This window comes from Cydia strobilella, chromosome 5 (assembly GCF_947568885.1).
Source record: "Cydia strobilella chromosome 5, ilCydStro3.1, whole genome shotgun sequence".
NCBI classification, from domain to species: Eukaryota; Metazoa; Arthropoda; class Insecta; order Lepidoptera; family Tortricidae; genus Cydia; species Cydia strobilella.
In genome coordinates, this window is record NC_086045.1 from 4338944 (window position 1) to 4351037 (window position 12094).

At 40.4% G+C, this 12094-nt stretch overlaps 1 protein-coding gene across 3 annotated transcripts in view; it reads right to left on the reverse strand.

Moving 5' to 3' along the window:
• Positions 1-283: 283 nt before the first annotated feature.
• LOC134741304 (zinc finger protein jing) overlaps positions 284-12094 on the reverse strand; it is a 167387-nt gene continuing 155576 nt past the window's right edge. For all 3 annotated transcript variants that reach the window (XM_063674047.1, XM_063674048.1, XM_063674049.1), the window contains exons 3-6: positions 11829-12008; positions 10147-10288; positions 9144-9354; positions 284-5347 (exon numbers count right to left, since the gene is read on the reverse strand). In XM_063674047.1, coding sequence (XP_063530117.1) covers positions 4987-5347; positions 9144-9354; positions 10147-10288; positions 11829-12008 — 894 coding nt within the window. In that variant the 3' untranslated portion in view covers positions 284-4986. The remainder of the gene's footprint in view (positions 5348-9143; positions 9355-10146; positions 10289-11828; positions 12009-12094) is intronic.

Sequence of the window (12094 nt, forward strand, 5' to 3'; positions counted from 1 at the left end):
GCTCTCGATGGCTCCCGGTCTGAATTCACTCAAGACCACCTAAGGATCAACTGTGCCAAGTTTCAGCGCATAGTCACAAAGTGCAGGGTTCCCATACAACGGCGTGCACTATCAAACCAGCTAATCATTGGTTTATTTGGGACGAAACATGTTGCCGATTTGCATTTGTAGCCACCTAACGATGCCTGCGTTGTGGATATGTTACATATGACCTGTATTATTCTTAAGGTTTTGTTTTAGTCATGAATAATATATAGTTTTTATTTAGCCAATGAAACACATATTTATCAATCATACAATATGTATTTAATATAAGATACAGTACTTGTGACAGGTGGACAAACCATAATATTTAAAAATTCTTATAAATCACTACATTGAACAAACTTCAGGGTTCGAAATTAAATTAACATTCACTATTATTATGCCCAAAAATGTGATAAATAAATTGAGGTAGATTACCCACCAACTCGGGGTCGAAATTATAAAATAAATGTCAGATTCACCTTACAGGGGTAAGCAAATAAAGACACAATAGACATTATACTATATAATTAAAATATCTACAAATTGAATATAAGTAGTGCACACTATTCGGGATACAGGGTTCCTCATATAGTTACTATTGTATTCTCGTCAAACATTTACAATAAAGGAGAACATTCATATAATAAACGCATTTAATATAGGAAACAAGACAATCGCCCACCGCCTCCGCGTCCGCGAACCACATTACAGTCTAACGCAGTAATAACAATACTATACTATTTACATTCTACTCGCTCAATAAGCATCTGTCAACACATTTGGTTACTGGCCCTCGTTCGCTTTGCGGTCCTCGCACTGCTCGCGCGTGGGACCGAAGTAACGGGCCCGTCTAATCGCGCCTCTGCACCGGTACTCCTACCGCGTCCATGTTCCACGTAAAACGTTCGTCCCTTTCGCACTTACATACTTGCCTGTAAGGGACGAATGTTTTACACATCGACATGAAAGTAATCGTGCTAACTGGTCTGCAAGCTGTAATATGCTTCACAACATCTCATACTAACACGGAGCTCAAACTTTACCATCAGATTTGTCCGTAAAATAAACAGGCAGTGATATTGTTCACCGATCAATACATTAATGAACACAGTTGAGTCACAGAAATAAATTTTATAGAAACATTACAAATAGGGGTCGAAATACAAAATAATCTAGAAAACAACTTGGACAAAACGCTATTACAATTCTGGTGGCTGTGGTAAAAATATATTTTTTCCTCACTTACGAATATATCAATGTATCTTTTCGATATAATTTAGTTCGCCGCAGACAAGGTTTCACAAAATATTTATCTGTCTAACGAGTCGGATTCCTAATTCTAATCTAGGGGGAGGTAATTTTAATTTAATCCGGATATTATTTATTAATTTATCGTTCACATAATTTTACTCCCACTTGTATAAACGTCAATCATTTTATACAGTTGTATAAAAGTAACGAGACGTGGATTGACGAATGACAAGTGGGTTACGCCCTAAAATGTAGCAAAATTAAATTTGTACTTAAGCGTTTTCCTAAGCCACATACTTTTCGAGAATTTTGCCGATAACTGCGTTCATTCCTCGCACGGTCTGGAATTCATTTAACTTCACTGCCTTTCTTATTTGAGATCAAATATACAAGTCCGTACTGTTAATCGGTTAAAACAAAAACAAATTTTGTCTTTTTTAAAATTTTGGTGTCGAATTTCACTAAAAAAATTAAATTACATTAAAAAAAGCGAGCCAATAAAATATGGCACTACGATCAGTGCTGGAAATAATTACGCTAATTTTTAAATTCAATAAAAAATAATCAGTTCATTGGAACGCTCCAATAAAGTCCCTATTCGGTTTAAGGATAGCATACGATTCCATAGACACACCGACAATCAGGCACCAACTTGACTAATAGAGAAATTTTCCTATTACACCTCGTTCGGGCTCAAAAGCCTTCCGCATTCGCTAAATACCACTCCGACCGCCGTCCGCCGTCCGCCGACCGACGAGTACGAGTGACTCGTAGTAGGACTCGCGCGCCCACTTACTTGTTAAGGGCCACTTGCACCATTCCACTAACACGGGGTTAACCGGTTAAACCTGGAGTTACTACGGTTTACAGTACAACTGGGTTTGACACTGGGTTAACCCTTTAACCCCGGGTTAGTAGGACGGCGAATATGGCGCTAAGTAAGATAGCACGAGACAGTATGTAACCTAACAACTGCCGGTCAGTCACCGAACCAACGCCCAGGCTCCTTACTCACGTACCTACGCTACGCTAGAGCCGTCTCACTGCTACTGTTACTGTGTGAGTCTAGCACACTCCTATACCGCAAGCGAGAATCGGAATACAATGGTGTATTATTGTTTCGTTTTACATTCAAGTTACACTATACGAGTATACGCACACAATTCACCCTAACTTAACAACTATAGGCACTAACTAAAAATACTAGCGAGATCGTGTGAGCACAGAACACAATTTTCATTCACTTGTATGTAAATGTAAACCTTACGGCTAAAAAGGCAATTCTGACAATTTCTGTATAGTTAACATCCAAAAGTTTAACATCTAAATTCAACTATGGACAATATGTCAAAATCATTGGCATGGTAGGTTTGATAACTGACTAATTATTGCATTCGTAGTTTTCTGACCGTTCGTTTGTTTTACAAGTGAGTTAATTCAAGATATAAATATGAACAACGCCAAAAGTAACTAACTACTATTCGATTCATGAATAATAATGGAACACAAATGTTGCTTTTATATATTGGATCAGCATTGAGAATTCCTTCAAGTCCATCAGAGCAGCAGCATGAGAGCAAATAATAATAACCTTTGTACTAACAGCTATATACTCTAACATCAATGTACCTCAGGTTAGCGAATTGACACTTAACAGTGTGGACAATGGTAAGTACATATCTTTTAAATGGAAATGAGCCCTAATATTTGCAAGTAAATTCAACATAGCGGTAATATTAGGTACATTTGCTCTCACGCTGCCGGTCTGACTGCTCCAGGTGGTATATTAAGGTTGTTATAGTAAGGTAACTTAACGGTAGTCAACGCGTTAAAAATCCAGGTTAGTCGGACTGATGGTTTTTGAAAAAAAAACATCTCAGATACACCACGTTAACTCCATCAAACTACCTTAATTACAATACTATTACAATTAGATACTGGTAAAGATTATTGTATTTTTCTGGACAATATAATATAAAGTTAAATATTGCTAGTTTTGATGCATATCAATGCAGAATTTGCAGTCAATGTTTTTGGAAAATACAATTATTTGCGGTTAATGAACTCTACTCACTTAATTAAGGCTGTTTTTCTATTAATAAAGCATGCACATATACATGTTCAAGAAATTCATAGCTTAAATCTGCGCGGCAAACAAAGAAGTATATTTTAGGTGTAATTCATTATTTATTCTCTTCTTTTTAAAAATACGATAATTTTAGAGCAACAAATAGTGTTACAGATGCATGTTTGAGTTCCTGTTTGCAGCGCGAGATTTACTAATCGATTGAACTTGAATGTTAACGTATTGAACACCGGTCGTTATTCTATAAAGTATCTTATCACAAAACGATTATTGCTAACAGTACTCGTGGCTGCCGATACGGCAGGATACAATTACATTTAAACACAACATTGGCAGTGTCGTTATGATCGGTCGCGGTCATATTGCAAATTCTTATTGCAAGTTACTTCATTTATTAATCATTAAACGATCATATTTACTAGTATCGAAGCAATAGCAACCGCGACATGAAATTGAACATTACGTAGACAGTTGTCGATTTTGTAAAGCGTCATTGGACAATGCTCCGGTCGATTGGAACACAACGATGGACAGTAAAACACGTCCAATAATTGAACTCTACCCTAACAACTGCAAGTCTGATATGAAAACGGGTTTAAAAGTGAACACTTACGCGGTTATCAAACTGATGCGGATCCGCCCGCCGCTCCGGTGTGTAAGCGAGGCAGCACTATGCACGTATGTCCCGCTCACAAGCCGGAGCGGCGTGCGGATCTGCATGGAATGCAGAGACCGCCTTAGCCGGCGCGGAGCCGGCGGAGGCAGAGGCACTCGGGGCGACTCTACGACTCTAGCAGTCGGCAGTCGGCACGCACCGTCCCGCTGTCGGCGCGCACTGCGGCGCACGCGCCAGCGCGCCACGCGGGGCTCGCGGGGCTCGCGGGCACAGCGAAGCGAACTCAAACATATTCTACGACAAACGAACTCCTCCTATCCTAATATGTACACGTTGGCAGTGACACGTGCGCTGGTCGCTCTTACTCTACTTAACTTATAAAATATTCAGACTACTCCCGTCGGAACAACCTTTAAACTAAATCGCCTACGTAGCGTACGATACTCCGAGCCGAACTCCTTACGCGATCTATACACTTCGAGCTAAATATGTACACGTCTGTTCGTCCCGCCGTTCAATATCGTTATAAAAAAGTAAGCATCAGTCTTGTGAATAAAATTTTACCTCCGCTATCGATACTACGTCTAAAACCGCGGACCGTCGAATCTTTGGCGCGAAATTCCCCGACGCGCACACGCCGGGCGAAGAATCAACATCTGTCGGACCCGGCCTCCAGTGAATCTTCGTCCCTACCGTACTATGTACAAGTGTGGAGCTAGCGGGCTCTCAACGGGTTAACGAACTACTTAAGCTCTCATAAACGGAGCGAGAGGGGTCCGACCGAGCGGGACTCTATTTCGAACACGGTCACATACGGCCGGTTCCGGAGCTAAAGTCGTTTCAACTATAATATAAATCGAAAACGGTGTAACGTTTTCGTTATAAACGCTAGGATTAATCATTAACCGCTCATATATCAGTCCAAACGGCTCGTCCCCACGTTTCAGTCGAGTAGTCGAACCGTCTGCAGCTGTTCAACGTCGCTCGCTTCGCAGTCTACCCGCGCCTACCGTCCGCAGGGCCAGAAGGCGTTGCCGCCGTACTTGCGGCCCTGCTTGCGCTTGCCGGCGCCGCTGAGCTGCGGCCGCGCGGGCTGCTCGGGGTAGTAGAGCGGCGCGTCGCCGGCGCCGCAGTCGCCGTCCTTCTTCTTCAGCAGGTCGGTGAGCAGGCGCGCGGACGTGCAGGCGCGCGAGGGGGCGGCGGCCGCGGCCGGCGGGGCAGGGGCAGGGGCAGGGGGAGGCGGCGCAAGGCGGTACGAGGAGCAGAACTGCTCGTACAGGAACACCTTGGTGTGCGCGGGCAGCGACGCGATCTCCACGCGCTTGATGCGCTTCACCTCCGCGGCGGGCACCCACTCGTCCTCGATCCTGGAAACGAGAGATTCGTTACTGCCCGAGTCGTACGGTGCCACACTGAGGTGGAGCTGCAAACACAAAAATCGGGCGCCAATTGTAGTATCGAAGCTAGAAATTACGTATTCGATCCCACTAGGATCGAATGAATCGCTCGCTCCAATGTTTTTGAAGCCGATCGTCGAATGGGAGTTTGCATTGTGGTTGCAGCGTTAGTGGGTTGCGATCCTGGATTGCATTGATTAACGTGACGCATGCAAACTAATATGTAAGCGAAAGTAAATTGAAAAAATAAAACTAACTAAAATGTAGGCATGACAGTCAAGGAATTTAATTCCCTACCCATTTCGTTGAAATGTTGTTAGACATTCGCAATGCATTAAGGTCGATAATTCTATTTCACTAATATTATTGAAATGTCAATAGTTATTATTTATCACTTCAAATGGTTCAGACAACCTCTTACCGAAAGGTTCCGGACATGTTCTCAGTGTCAATCGAGAAAGTTGTATAAACATTTTCAGACATTATTAATTTGATGGATCTTTTTGAAATACGAGTATGCTTCACTCATGAGTCATGACTCTATTAAAAATACGGGAGATATGATGGAACGGTATGGTCTTATGGAACTTTCAGTAGGAGTAGCAGAGAAAGCGATATTATGGTTTGTCCTTGTCATACTCTCACTTTTCATTTCTACTTCTAAAAAGTCCTAAGGGTCACGTCAAAACGGTAGAGACATATTGTTGTTGCCCTCCGGTTCCTGATGGAACAATGAATCCGACCAAATTACCAAAGTCGTCTTTGGTATGTTATCAGGAATATTAAAACGTGTTTTTAATTTCGTCGCATTGCGTATGTTCTGTCCCTCACGGGCGCATGCATATGTCCCATATATAGAAAATTCTTCAGTTTATCATGTCAACGTATTTAATATGTTGCCTAGTGAGTTACTTACTAACATAAAACAATAATGCGACATGTCAAAGCTCTAGCTAGATCTAGCTGTTATGATGACAGTTTTCTGTACGATATTGAACCTTAGGTGGGTTGGAAATTAAATTCCTTGACTGTACGATATATTAGGAAATGTTAATGCGTTGAACGACTACAACATGACATGAACGAATGATAATGATAGGTCTTAGCTTTCAGCTACGTGATACGTGATAAGCAGACATCAGATTTTAGGAGGCAAAATTTAATGACAAATATTATGTTTGTAGAAAATTTAAAAATGTAACAATACAGGGTGACCTTAGTCTGGACAAACCCTGAAATCCCACGTAGGGTTACTTCTCAGGAATGCTTTAACGTTAATATTTTTTAATTAGAACAATAAATAAAAAATAAAATTTTCAAACGAAAATTAATTCCAATGATATACAACAAAAAGAAACATGGTGATTTTGACAATTTGTTCGAAAATGTGCGGCAATGATGACATTTGTCAAAAGTCAGAATCTAATTAATGTCATAAAAGAGGCGGCTTCTTACGAGCTATTTGTTAAAAAGTTGAAAGCGTTTTTTTAATTGACAAGGCATTTTTCACGGTGAAAGAATTTAATACTAAGTTTAACATGAAATGATTCCCAGTGTATTTTATTTTATTGACATTTGTATTTTTGATTTCTAATGGTTTTTTATTTTAGACATTTGTATATATAACTATTTTGTGTGTTGTGTATTTTTAATTTTATTTGTATTGCAATTTTGACATGTGTTTTTGACATTAAAGATTGATTGATTGATTGATTGATAAATAAAAAAGATAATCAATAAGGTCGAAGAAGGTTTCATACTATTTATTACCTCAGGAGCTATTAACACATACAGGCTGCTCCAAAGTAAAAAATCGTAATTTGTTAATTTCTTCGTAACCGCTACACCGGTTGTTATGATACTTTGTATACCGATTCTAAATACCCTAATGCATATGTTACATATATACATTTCAGCTTTGTCTAATGGCTAATGACACCCTGTATAATGACTCAATTCTCTTCCTCCCCTTTCTTTCTTTCCTTTATTTTAATACTTACACGTACAAACAAAATTAGGAGCGATCACTAATATATGAGAACATCATCAATAATTGAGTTTATCCATATAGGAACTCTCTACCTGTCATCAAATTTGGCCCCCTGAAATCCGTAGGAATGGCAACCCATACCTAGTTACTAGCACAAACTTTTATTTTAACATTAAATTCTACTAGAATCTTCGAATAAAAAAATGTACACGATTACTGCTGCATTGTAAATTTTGAAGATGCCTATAGGCATAGTTATCTATAGATAACTGTGTGAACTAACTATAAGTTCCACAATTGATGTTAGTTTATATGCTAGCAACTTTCTGTCCGTTAAGTCCCGTGTGGCACTTTTAGGAGGCAACAGAGAGCATGCGAATCATATATCCGGAGGACCAATGCATGTCGTAATAAATATGCCAATCGGGAATTTATAGCACAATTGTATTTTATGTCTATCATGACGCGAACAAAAGATTATATGCACTAAGTACATCTGTATGTGAGGCGATGTGTGACAAAGTCAGATATAGGCTTTGAAGACCATTTTATTCTTATAGTTTGTAATGGAAAGGTTTGTCATTGAACCTACATATATAATTATTATAATGCTATGGAATTTTGATAAAATGCACATGATCCTCACTTGATAATATCTAACGCGCTAAATGCGGTTATACTGTTATGGTGCATAGCAACATAAAATATGAGAGAATACCTTAAGGATCCTGACTTGGATAAAACTTTAACGCAAATGATGAAACTGATGATAACAATGAACCTAATACAACATGTAAAAATAAATGATAAGAAAAGACATGAAAATAGTCGTCTAAGGCCCACCTGTATTACCTGATACACACACAATTTATAGACAAAACTCGAAACAGTCTGGGCTGGAGAGTAGATTAAAAAATACATTAATAATTAATGTACAGTTTAATACTAATCTAACAACATATTTAAGTGTCATGTTCGTATATTTATAGACCTCTTGTTTAGCTATACTCTCATAACTTGGTTATTATAATTGACCGAGCGCTAAAGAAGCCATTTCAGCTTGAGCAAAAATGCTTTCTTATCTCCGGATGTTCTCCTTTACAGGGCCGTGTTGCATAACTACAACTAATATTACAAGAGGGACTCCTTTTCTAATAAGTGGAATTAGAAAAGGAGTAAAATATTGCGTCTGACTTCACGTTTTGTGTTGTACATTTCGAGTTGGTACAAGCGTCCAACTTGTTACATCTAATTTGTCAACTTAAATATGTCAGTTTATCGTTAGGAATCACGAATATTTCAGTGTATTAAAGAAAACTTTGTGTTTATTATATAATGGATCTGTACATAATACTAGAATTCACACAATTATCAAGTTATACTTATTTTTATCAGCAGCGCGTTTGACAATCCTAAAGAAATGCTAACGTAACGAGATAGAGACTGTAAGAAAGTTTTCAAGGATATAGAATATTTTTATTTGTCGAAATTATTAATCGTCACTGTCACTGAATACATGAATAAATTCGTTTACATAATGGCGGCCTAAATCTAAATATCCTCCGTCATCTTTCTCGTACGTAACCACGAATTATTAATGAGAGCTAATAAACGCTCGCTATCGCAACGTAACTCAGTGACGGTCAGATCGTTTGGCTTTTTTATCTCGTTTCGTCGGCCTCACTTTAGAGTGATCGCATTCGGAGCGACAGCGATAAAATCACCATCGGGCGTGAACATGTAGGGTAGCACACATGGGACGTGTGATGTACTCACACATGGGGCGGGTAGTAGGTGAGCAGCATCTCGGTTTGTGCCGCGACGGGGTTGCGGCGGGTGGCGGTGCAGCGCGCCAGCAGCGCCAGCGTGTGGCGGCCGGCCGGCTCGCGCAGCGGACACGCGCCGCCCAGCCGCCAGCGCACCGTGCGCGACAACTGCCACGCCAGCCGCTCCATCACGCCCGAGTCGAAGAAGTCGAACATGCGCGCTGCAACACGAGACATCAGTCAGTTGTGGCCGCACATCTCCCGTTTACCGTGCGTCTGGGACCTGTTATGCCGCGGATTGGACGCCCGCGACCGGCGACGTGCCGGGCGACGCGAGCGGTGGTTCGTGCGACCTGCCCCGTTTGCCGCATCGCCGGTCGCGTGCGTCCGGTCCGCGTCCTTAGGTCGTCCGGAGGCGGAGCGGAACGATCTTAAAATGTAGCTCGTCGTAACAAAGCAATAATAACAATTTTAACCTCATTAGGTTAGGTTAAACCAGGTACATCACTAGTAGCCATTTAGTATGGTAGGTCGCAATACCGCTGCAATGTTCTGCCACCAGAGTGCAGCACTAGCCCCTACAGTAAATCATAGAGTAACTTATACATACTGTGCCTTTAAGTTTTTTGACAAGTTTTCAGAGCGGTTTGTTTACAGATGACCTACCGGGAAACGCAAATCCGAAATTTCGCTATCTGCCTCTTTATCACTCGAATATGCAAAAGTGACAGAGATGTTAGATAACGAAATTTAGATTTTCTTGTTTCGCGATAGACCCTCTGATTGTGGTAGTGGCGCCCCCTACGCAGAGTTTCGCGTAATATTCCCTATTAGAATAGAATAGAATACTTTATTCGTAAACACACACAGACAATAGACATACATTAAAAGAACATGAAAATAAAGTGTCACGAAATTCTTAACCAGGTTAGGTTTGATCAACAACGACATCTGTTGCGTTGTTGCGTGAGTAGTCTAAAGAAAAATGAAACCTTCAAAAGTAACCAACTGACCTGACCAGGGCTGCCGCCTGTACCGCAGCTTCTTGCCATTCCTACGAATGAGTTTGGGCGCACTGTCAGTTGTCTTCTTCCCGCTGCCGGCGCTGGGCGAAACCTCATTGAAATGGTTGTTCACGTGCCTCTCAAGCAGTATCTGTAATCACCAATGTTCGTGTTACATGCTGAGATACTTACCTGTGGCTTTTATGACAGTGCCTTAGGTCATGAAATCACAATGAAAATTGGTTTTTTAACATCATTTTACCTCAAACTCTAGAAATACTAAATATATATTACGAGTCAAATAGTCATTGTGAAATCAATCTGCATACCATTGATATGATGACAATGATGGATATAAGATCCACTACTGAAATGATAGATGTCTTAGAACTAGTTAGTTCTAAACAATACTTGATTGGTCATCGGGTGTATCGCATTAGCGCCTCATCGCGGTGTAGTAAAAAACGAAACATTATCGCTCAATAAATATACAACAATAAAAAAGTAAGAGAGGATCGACTACTAGACAACTTAAATACAAAAATATACATGTCTGTACCCCTTAATGTTAATGAAGATGGAATGAATCCAAAGAGCATGTGAATAACTAGTGTATCGAGTCGATTAAACGCAACATTAACACAAGTAAAAACACGTCTTTGTATGAAATTTGTTTGTTCATCGATCGGTCTCGAGTAAATATTTGTTGGGCGGTAGAAATAATAACGGACATAAATTTTCTTCGGATGTAGCGCACCTTTTTCTCTCCTTCCTTGGGGAAAGAAAACATCACAGCTTTATTCTTGGTTAATAAAACCCATCTGGTTTGTAACATCGAACTCCTCATATCGTCATCCAAATGTGACCGACAACACAACCACATCCCAAAAATACTAGGACACATTTGAACTTTACGAAATTAAAAGAGATGATTAAAATTTATCGATATAGATTAAAAATTGTAGTAAAAGTTGTAGTTGCTTCGACATGCCACATGATCAAGTAATGATTGAAGCACTAGCAAACGAAAACTTTAGATAGTTAAACAATTTTATTCGGTTATAAATTAAGACAACAGCTTGCAAGCTGATCTGAAGACGATATCATACAGGAATAGGCGAAACAAGAGCGAGAGCGATCCAATCATTAATGATTGGATGTGATTTGAAGAGGATTGAGATCAAATTAGGAAGTATGAAAACATGTAAAAAGAAGTAACGACGACATGCTGACTTTTTTCAAGTCAAAGGTCCGCGTGCAAAAACCCACAAGCATGATTTTATGTACTGACTGTTGTGTTGTTGACACTGTCAACGCATTATGATGTCAGACAAACTCATCTAAATTGTATACTTGAGTCCGTGAACACGGGCCTAAAACTGAACAAAGAAATACCCAAATTCCAGACCAACGAAACAAACCTTCAGAACGACAAGACAATAACACATACGGACGCCGCGATCGGTATAGTAATTGTGGTACCATTTTGGCGATCTGCATCTTTCATGCCGCGAATTTTACGCAAATTCAAGACTAAAAACACATAAAACCTTCAGAACGACGCGGCGATGAGTATGGTTATTGTGGTACCGTTTTGGCGATCCTTGGTGGCTAGAACTTTACACAGACTTTTGGTAACAAGTGCCCTGATGTGCTGCTTGCTTGGGTTTCGACAAGGAACGTAATTGTACCTGAGTGGAGAATCTGCGGCCGCAGCCGTCGACGATGCACTTGAAGGGCTTGTTGCCGCCGTGAGACAGCGCGTGGCGCTCCAGCCACAGCCGGGAGCAAGAAGGCTTGCCGCGCACTTTGCAACGCTCCCATTGGCACACGTAATTTTCCTTGCCCGCCTGCGATTCTACGTGGATCGACTGGAAATAAAAAAAGGAATCGTCAAATATGTTAAAGTACAATTTTGCCAAAGTTAAATCTAACAAGGTGGTTAGCTTGACTTGCT